At 40.8% G+C, this 10,317-nt stretch overlaps 1 protein-coding gene across 5 annotated transcripts in view; it reads left to right on the plus strand.

Moving 5' to 3' along the window:
• Tmem164 (transmembrane protein 164) overlaps positions 1 to 10,317 on the plus strand; it is a 154,303-nt gene that overhangs the window by 75,651 nt on the left and 68,335 nt on the right. For all 5 annotated transcript variants that reach the window (XR_003835666.1, XM_021153533.2, XM_029472998.1 and 2 more), the window contains one exon: positions 5,782 to 5,848. Coding sequence is in view for 4 of the 5 variants with exons in the window: in XM_021153532.2 (XP_021009191.1) it covers positions 5,782 to 5,848 (67 nt within the window). In the remaining variant the exon portion in view is untranslated. The remainder of the gene's footprint in view (positions 1 to 5,781; positions 5,849 to 10,317) is intronic.

Consider the following 10,317-nt stretch of genomic DNA (forward strand, 5'->3'; position numbering starts at 1 on the left):
TCCTTTCCTTTCCTTTCCTTTCCTTTCCTTTCCTTCATCCCTTCCTTCTTTGCCTCCACTCTGCCTCTCTCTGTCTTTCTGTGACTCTATCTTTCTGTGACTCTGTTTCTCTGTTTGTTTCTCTGTCTGTTTCTCTGTCTGTCTCTTTGTCTGTCTATCTCTGTCTCTGTCTCTCTCTCTCTCTCTGTATTAAAGAGTGAACCTAGGGTCTCATGCTTTAGAGACAGGCATTTCACCACCAAGCTGTAGTCACAGCCCCAACCTGTTATACCTTAACGTATTAGCATTGTTTTTCCCTGTGCTCATCAGAAGAGCTTCTGTGGAAGCCGAGAGATTTGGAACTGTAGCTCAGCTTGGAGTCAGAGATAGTGTTTAAAAGGAGCAGCTTTTAAACACTTGCCATGGAGGTGGCTGATTTGGAGCTTAGCTTTGGACTCATTACGGAGAATGGTGTTTAGAAGACAGCCTCTGCCCTGTGCAGCATAATTAAGACTTGGCCTCTGCAAGGGAGAAGAAGCTGTACAGATGAATACCATGCATTTAATGTGGAAGGAGACTAGACACCTAGAAGATTCCTAAGAAAATTTCAGGGAAACCATTTCCTCTTTGGTGTGATACTCGGGTACCTGTTTTCCAAAGACCTAATTAATTGTCCGGAGCCTACTTATATTCACAATACATTCTTTCCTTAATGTTTTGAGGCGTGAGAGACCTTTCCAGTTGATTATAAGACTCTTTTCCCCTCCCTTGTCCACAACATAAACTATTTTCTTCTCCACATATGCATTTTCAGTGTTGTCTTCTGGCAAGTTCTTTGTGCTTAGAGATTGTTTCTTTTTCTTCTTTTTCTTTCTTCTGTGTAGCTATGCTTTAAAACACAAAAGATGATGGGTATGCATCATATTTAGGAAAAGAAAAGGCTATCACTTAGAAAACTTATCCCATATTGTGAAAGCAAAGTGTGGACTCTTTTCTGTTATGTATTTGAAAAAAGGACAATACAGATTAATAAGATTTGGGTAAAGTGTGTTGAAAGAATGAAAAAGTGGAGATGTTCCTTTTTTTTTTTTTTAGAAAAGTAGTGTGTTCTTATTGTATAGAAAATTTTAACATTTCATAAATAAATAAAATTGTAAGAGTGACAGATAATTCCTGTTAGTAGGATGATATAATTTTCTTCCAGTTTTTGTCATGCATCCACTCAAAAATCATGATTATTCTCTGTATGCTTTGTAATGTTTTAAAAGCTAATAGACTAGACGTGGTGGTACATGCCTAGAACACCAACCCAGGAGGTGAAATCAGGGAGATCAGGTTATATAGCAAGTTCAAAACTAGCCCTGTCACAAACAAACAAACAAACAAACAAGGAAAACAAAACAAATGTTAGTAACCACAATTAGTTCTATATTTTAGTAAATATACTATAGTTGTTTCCCTATCTTATTAAAGCTTCTCTAGAAATTATTTCTAATGGCCATATAACTATCTATTATTTGGATAAATAATGTATCATAATAGAGTATAGTTAATATAATGAGTGTCTACACAGCATCCTGTTAATTCAGCATTTATCTTCTTGGCTAGGTAGATAGTGAAGGAGTCTTGGGTAATGCAGTGACCTTTCATGACCAGGACTGTATGTGTGCTTCTGGTCTTTGCTTTTTGATCCTGAATGAAGATGAAAGCCTCAGCTTCCGTTCCTTCATTTGTGAAGAATGTATTAATGTGACTCACTCCTTGAATGCTGGAAACAATTAGAGCTGACCTCTAAAAGCCTTTTAGCATGGACTAAGTACTGAAGAAGTGTTACTGATAATACATAGCATTATCCTTGTCTTTAGCCTCCACCACCTCACTTTAGACTTTGAGAATGAAAATTGCTTTCATTTAGATAAGTACAATTTCAGAATGGAAATTACTTTCAGCTAAGGAGCCTTTTTACTAAAAGAGTAAGTTTGAACATTTTCCAGATGGAAGCTTATGTCAATTTCATAAGAGGGGGAAATGTTCTGGAACCTTTGCACTTAGATATCCCCCCATTTGGTTCAGAATAAGGTAGTGGGGAACCCACTGGCTGCAAGCAGGGGAATGGTCTTTGTACCCACAGGAAAAGCCACCTAAACTTTTCTCCTGTACCTATCAACCTTTTAAAAAATCTTCATGTGTGGCTTTTTTTTTTATGTTCCAAATTTCATTCTGAAAAATTTTGAAACTTTCAAAGAAGTTTACCATAACAGAATGAACACGTGCAAGTCCTGACTGATATTTAGCATTTGTTATGCTTTTTGATGTGAATCCTAACATACAGATCAATGTAGCATTCCTCACTATATGATAGGCATGTACTGTGGGACCTAACATAGCTGACCAAAATGGTGTGCCCTCAGATGCTGAGCTTAGTGAAACAGAAGGCCAGTGTAGAAGGTCCCTGGAGTCTCTTACAATAGAAATAGGTCTATTTTATCTGTAATACAAATTGTAGAAAGTAAATCTCAACATATGTGATCAATGGGAAAACAAGAAATTTGTATTTTTGAATATGATAATGGAAAAATATCCTGTGAACCAAAAAATATAGAACCAATTTAAGTGTCCTTAATTTAAAAAAAATGGCATACACATATCATGGGAAACCACTCAGTCTGATACAGCCAGCAACACATTTTGTTTTTCTCAAAAGGCCACATGCAGATGAGGTGGATCTGCATGTATGGACAGCCATAATTAGAGTAAGCTGTGTTGAATAAAAATGTAACTTGCAAGAACTATTATCATACAATATTTGTCATTCTACATAAATAACCAAAGCATAAAACAACACGGTATATAGTTTGTGGGAACATACAAATGTAAAAAATATATACAATATAATAAAAAGGGTTTTCAGATTGCAGTTCTTGTAGGTAGGAGTGTGACAGACAAGACTATTCAGAAAGGGTATAGAGATAGCAATTACTGTTTTGTATTTTCTACCAGGTGTAGCTAGAAAAGAAGCTGAAGAGAACAAAGTAATTTATTTAAAGGATCTAGTATTCCAAGTAGAGTCACATGGAAAAAATGTGAAGATGAAGCAGTCAAGAAGAAGGCAGAGGCAAAGGGAATGTTTAGGCCAGTTGTCTTTGGGAAGGGAAGATAAGGCAGGGCTGGGTAAAGGGTTCATGATTGACTAGTTTGAATCCTTTCTGTAAGCTCTAACTGTAGGGGTAGATTTTATTTGCATGGCACCTGGTCCTCAAATGGCTAAGGTGGAGGAGCATACATAGAGGAAACAGCTTTGGACTGGTTATGTTCCAGTACAAAGACTTGCCCACAACTGAGCCCTGTGTTTCGAAGTCCGATCCTCTAAAGGGGCATACATTCCCTAGTCAGAAACATAATGGAGAGTGTGTGTGTGTGTTTGTAGAAATCAGGGCTGCATATACACATACATAAATAATTAAAATATTTTAAAAACTCAGTCCTTCGTGACTATAATCCAAATAGCAACTAATGAAGCAATGATACAGGACGTAGGTAATACTCATGCCATGAGTGAAGACGAGTACAGTGGCAAAAATGTAGGTTGGAATCTTGACTGACCCATGTGATATTGGGCGAGTTGTCAGTTATTTGAAGTTTTGGTTTTCTCAGGTATGAAATGAAGATGATGACCATTATAATAAAAAACATGGTAAACAGGGCATGGTGGTGTACACCTTTAATTCCAACACTTGAGAGGAAGAGGCAGGTGGATCTTTATGCTTTCAAAGCTAGCCTAGTCTACATAGTAAGACAGCCAGAACTATATTGTAAGGCGTTGTCTGGGAAAACCAAACCAAAACAAAAACCTAGGAGGGTTGAATTAGAGGGTATATTTAAATACTAAGCCCAGTGGTTTTCACATCTTCAATATTTTTGTATTATTTATACAAGTTCTTTCTATGTATTACATATAAGAATTTGTTCTTTACCCTCTGCCCACACACTTTGTATAGCTGAATTTTGGGAACTCCAAACAAGGCTGGCCTTTATATGGACTTTTTTTGGCTCTTGATATCAATTTTTCTTTTCATTATTCCATTTTCAGCTTATGACTTTTTATTGTGCCACATTCTTAGTTATCCGGTGCACATTGAACTCAAGGGCCAAAGTTGGACATGCCTTGTAGGATTCTTCTTTAAGATATTCTGTTGTCATAGCGTGTGTGTGTGTGTGTGTGTGTCAGAGGGAGAGAGAGACACATACACACTGAGACTCAAGTCATCTAACATCTTACTCTGCTGTGTCTTATTTGGCTAGTGCCTTTACTGTTGTGTGTCTGAGAGACACAGTTCAGGGACAGTTGTTCTTGACCCAGCAAATCAACCTTCCTTCATCGGGAACCAACTCTTTCTTTGCCCCTCTCTCAAGTAAGAGCTGTGTGCCTGGAGTGGTGAAGAAAGCTGCTTAAATCCCTCCTCGGAGTCCTCACAAGAAGGCTTTGTTCCTGGGTTGGTTGTCCTTGACTTAGGATTCGTAATGTGCATTTTAATGAGCCTGGTAATGGAAGTGGGCAACGCTTGGTTACTTGGCGCTCCTCTTGTCTTCCCTCCCTTTCTGTCCCCTCTTCTCTAACGTTAGGGGTGGAACCTGGGGCATTGTGTGGGCTAATCAAGTGCTCTGCCACTAAGCTAAGGTCCTAGCATGGCTTAGCTTTTAAGCTACCAGAATTCATATATAAAATAAATCCGAAGCTGGGCGTGGTGGCGCACGCCTTTAATCCCAGCACTTGGGAGGCAGAGGCAGGTGGATTTCTGAGTTCAAGGCCAGCCTGGTCTACAAAGTGAGTTCCAGGACAGCCAGGGCTACACAGAGAAACCCTGTCTCGAACCCCCCCCCCAAATAATAAATAAATAAATCCGAGAAAGCCTGAGGGTTTGCCTGCCCTACCTTGAGCAGCAATTACTAGAGGCATTGCTGAGACGCGGGGGAAACAGCCTGCATCACACTGCAGATCCTGTTACCTTCTCCCGCTGTGCTAATATACACAGACAAAAGGAACTTAAGGGAGCAAGGGTTTATTTGGCTCACAGTTCCATGGTGTAGTCCCTCAGTATAAGGAAGTCAAGGTGGCAGGTCCGTGAGAGAACTGGTCAGATTGCATCCACAGCCAAAAGCAAGAAGCAGTAAGTTGATACTTTTGCATCTCTATTTTCCACAGGCTAGGATCCTGGGCCTATACGGATTGGTCCTGCTCACAGTCACAGTGGGCCTTTCCACCTCACCTCAGCTAGCCCAATTTTGACAGTCCATCACAGGCATTCTCAAGTTCACCTTATTCTAGATAGTTCCTCACAGGTGTTCCTGGAAGCTTGCCTCCTAGAGGCCAAGTTGAGGGTACCGACCCTTACAGACAGATCCCAGCCTCTTTTGTCCAGGTCTTTGGCCGAAAGACTGGCTGTACCTCTGTAAACAAGCAGCCATTCTAATTAATAAACAGGCTTCTATAGGAATAGCGAGCACTTTGGTGTTCACTTCCTGTTTTCAAACGCTACAGCAGTTAGAGTCATTGGTTAGGGCTGACTTAAATGTTTAGGAAACAGAGCTTCGTATACAGTGAACTGTAGTAACCAAAGTGTGTTCAGGCAGTGTTTGGGGAATGTGGAGGCAGTATGCCTTCCAGGTAATAAACCTAAGTATATACTTATTTTCATTTACTTTGCATGTGGGCTGTTTTCCACCAAGGGTCACTTCTCGCACATGGCTTAGCTCAAACATTTTCTCATCCATCATAACCTGTTGATCTTCTTTCTCCTCCAGGTTACAGATGCACATGTTGAATGGAGCTCTTCTGGCATTGCTGTTCCCCGTGGTAAATACCCGGCTGGTAAGTAGTCACTCCTAGCAATGCAACATCTAAATCAGGATCTGATTACTTCTTTCCTAGCCAAGGTTTCTCCTTATTTGTTGCCCTGAAAGGTGTGTGATTTGAATATGTCTATGTTAATGCTGATATTTGACACAGTCACGCCTGGAGTAAACAGAGGCTTACGGGAGTAGTTTGTTACACTTCAGCTACAGCAAGGGTAAATGAGCCCTTCGTTCTTGGTCTTGTCAACCTGGAACCTTTGTACGCTCTGCAAAAACCAAAAACCAAAACCAAACAAACAAACAAAAAACTGACGGGCGCCTTCTTATTTTATGCCAAGTTTTTGTTACAGATTAAGTTTTCCCTAAAACTACTTTGAACCAATGAACCAGTCAATAATTTTAAGGTTCTGTTTAAATGTAAGAATTCCAACTTACAGTCTATTAAAATTCAGCCCTAAAATGAAATAAACAAACAACAAAAAGAACTCAAAGAACCAAAACTTAGGGTCTGGAGAGATGGCTCAGTGGTTAAAAGCACTGACTATTCTTCCACAGGTCCTGAGTTCAAATCCCAGTAACCACATGGTAGCTCACAACCATCTTTAATGGGATCTGATGCCCTCTTTTGGTGTGTCTGAAGATAGCTACAGTGTACTCATAATAAATAAATAAATAAATGCTCACAACCATCTTTAATGGGATCTGATGCCCTCTTTTGGTGTGTCTGAAGATAGCTACAGTGTACTCATAATAAATAAATAAATAAATAAATAAATAAATAAATAAATAAATAAAAAAAAATTTAAACCCCCAAACTTTATGTAGAAATTGGAGTGATTTGATGGAAAGAAATGGATCTAGGACTAAACCCTTAGGCTGAGACTTCTAGATGTTTTAAGGGGCACAGTGGTGATGCTAGGGGGCTTCAGAACTTGTCTATTTTACCAAGGAACCTCTTGAGCAAGCACACTTTTTCTATATCCACCCAAATCCACAGGGCAGAGCAGGCCACTTCCTCCACCTTCAGGAGAAGCTGGAGCTACAAGGCTTGAGGCACAGTAAATTGTCTAGACTCTTACATGTGGGGCTCTGAGAAATGAATGAGTCATTTATTGAAAGTCTAGGGACAAATTACCTATAAAGATGGGTAGTATGGTTTTATGCTTTTGTGACTTAAATTTGTCTCCTAGATGAACTTTATAGATTAACTCTTCTTTTGGATATAATTTTGTAGTTTACGGGGTCTGTGTGTGTGTGTGTGTGTGTGTGTGTGTGAGAGAGAGAGAGAGAGAGAGAGAGAGAGAGAGAGAGGTAGGTAGGTAGATAGGGTAGTTATTATAGCCTCTTGTTTCATAGAGGAAGAAACTGATTCAGGATATCACCTGAATTATAAGTGGCACTTTAGATCAGAGTCTGAGCCTCTCAATCCTAAAATGAAGCCACACACTGCCCCTTCTGAAGAATGTAATCATTTCCTCTCCACAGATGTTCTTCAATAGTGTAAGTTGTGCTACTCTAGATTTACGTAATATAGCAGTAGAAATTAAACGGGAAAAGTCCACCTAAAGCAATGATTTTGGGATCTTTTCACTATGCTCTGGACCCACCCGATTATCAGCCAACTGGGCTGTGGTTTTAGCTGAATACTAGAATATGCCTAACATATTCAAGGCCCTGGTTCCTATCCCTGGTGCTATGAAACAAAGAAACTGGCAAATAAGAAGATGCTGGGTCCCACCCCCTAGAACAACTAATTGGCAGGACAGTAGCACACCAACACTCAAGTGGTGCTCCTTGGACTGTTCCCATAGAACCCATACATTAGGCACTCAAAAGTTAGTTACTTTAAGTGTGTAATGTAAAGTGTGGCCTGAAATTAGTATCAACTGGGTGTTGCTTGTTAGAAATGTTGGGGTCAGGCCTCACCACAGATTTATTGTATCTGAATCAACTTAAAAGCTAGTTTACATGACCTAGACTCTTTGCTCTAAGGAGCTTCCTTATGAACCATTTGGGCTTGTGTGAAATGAGAGGTGCCAGGCAGTGCTGTTTCTGATTTAATGGGTAGCATTCGTTCTGATCAGTGTTCCCCTGTGAGATGGCTTGAGTGTGCACAATTTACATCACAGGCACTATTGCTCTCATTTCTATGCCTCCCCTCCCATAATAGAATTTTCCTGACTTCACCTGTTATATTCTAGAATCAGAACTCATGCCTTGGGCTTCCAGGTGTAGCTCAATGGGCGAACACGCTCCTCTGGTATACAAGACCCTGGATTCTTTCCGCAGCACTCAACAACCACAACAAGACACCCCTCCTTTGGTCTTTAGAACGGAGGGCATCATGTATCATAGAATGCCATGGCTAACCCACATGAACACACTAAATTTGTACTTTATAAAAATAAATTTGAGTATGTACCCTTTTGCTCCTGTCTGGCCATGGCTCAGGAATGTGGAACTCGAGTTGTCCTCTGCCTGTGGTAAGAACAGCTTAGGCCCCATCTCTCTCCTCACCTGACTCCAGCTCCCAGGAGAGGCTGGGCGACAGAGAGCTACCAAATACATTTTCCTCAGCTCTCTCAGCTCCCAGGACCTGTACAGCAGATGAGGGTCCCTCAGAAAATCATTCCCTAAATTAAGGGTGCCGGGGATTCTGAGTTTGTAGGTGGCCAGCCCAGAGCTCTGGCCAACCAGCTCCTGCCACTTGCAGATCTGTCCCCAGGGAAAAGTCAGGAACCATTTTTTTCCTGGTAGCATCTTGAGCTCTTGGCAGAAGTTAAGACTACCTACCATTGCACAACTAGGAGAATGAGAGCACCAAGAGGCCTGGTCACACACCTGAGGGCGCTTCGGAAGCCACAGGTGAGGTTCTCATTGAGACACCATTGTTAAGAGCAACTGAGTGTGTCGCACCAGGTCTCCGGATGTTTCCCTAAGCCTGTTATCTACAGGAACAGCAACCCCAGCAGCTCCTGTGTGAGTGTCTGTTCTTGTGCCAGGAGCTGCTGTACCTGTTTTGCCTGAGTGGATTTAGTTAATCTTTACAGCTTTTGAGGCTAAGTTCAATTATCACCTCCGAGGTCAAGATGCTAGCAGGACTGGCTTCTTTCGGCCACTTTCCTTGGCATGAAGATGCCAGCCATCATATGTCTATTGTTCTGATTTCTTAGTGTGGTCAACTCTTTATGAAGACATCCATCACATTGGGTCCCAGCTCATTCTAGTAGCCAACTTTCACCTAAATCTCTTCTTTAAATCCCTGACTCCAAATATACTCACGTTCTAAGATATAAGGGATTAGAGCTTTGACATATAAAGGGGGTTTACAAAGAACCTGGTGGGGTCCATGATGCCTGTACTATCTTATATAGATAACATTGTTTCTTCTCTGACACCCTTGGATTTTTTTTGAATCTCCCTGGTTTTTTTCCTCTACCCTTTCCCCCTTTTCTTCTTTTCTTCCTCGGTTTCTCTCTCCTCATCTCTTTCTTTCCTCCCCCTTTTCATAACATGGATCTGTTACAAGACACAGTGCTTTCTAAACAAATGCTTATCAAGATTATGTATCACTTTACCTGTTGCTGAAAGTTTTTTGTGGGCTCTTTTAAGAAGGGATTCTAGCCACCCTAGTAAATTTTACACCCCTTTTCTAAAATAAAGCTGAACAAAGCTCAAATCTCCTTCTGCACCCATCTTTGCAATTGGTATTGGTCTGGCTCATTCATGTATTTTGGGGTACCTCTTGAGTAACTTTGGCCTGACTTCAAATAGGACACAGGAAGGCTAGAACTTTGTGATTAAACCTGATGATCCAATTAGGCAGGCAAAGCAGCTTTGACTTCTCTTTTGCCTTTCCTTCTTGGCCCTTTATCTTCTTAATCTTTTTTTCCTCATTAGCAATGATGAGGAAGCAAGAAAAAGAACTAATTAGTGGTACACCCATCCCACGACATACATACACTTGCATACATAAAAACAGGGTGAGAGGGAGTTAGAGGGAATTGCTTGCCACAGTCAGCTAAACGATTTGAGGTCATCAGTGAATTTCCATATGAACTCTTCTGTCCTCTGGCTGATTGGCACCAGGATTTGCAGACCAGCTAGAAAATGTTCCACCTTCAGTTCAATGGGTGTCTCTTTCTTCAAAGTTGACAGCCTAAAAAAGGACCTCTATTCCAATGGACCAAATTATATAAGTAAGTGCCCTTTATAGCTAGGATCCAGCTTAAGATGAAACATCTTCAAGTTTGCAGTAGCATGTCCTCTGCTACTTAAACAGAGGAAACACCTTATAGGACCACTGGTTAGATTAGTCAGGTTCTCAAAGCTTGTGTAATTTGATTTTATCTTCTGGTAGGGAGATTTCCTTATTTCTTCTCTTCCTCCCCTTCCCTTTCTTCCTCTTTCCCTCCCTCCCTTCCTTCCTTCCTTCCTTCCTTCCTTCCTTCCTTCCTTCCTTCCTTCCTTCCTTCCTTCCTTCCT

This window comes from Mus caroli, chromosome X (assembly GCF_900094665.2).
Source record: "Mus caroli chromosome X, CAROLI_EIJ_v1.1, whole genome shotgun sequence".
Classification (NCBI taxonomy): domain Eukaryota; kingdom Metazoa; phylum Chordata; class Mammalia; order Rodentia; family Muridae; genus Mus; species Mus caroli.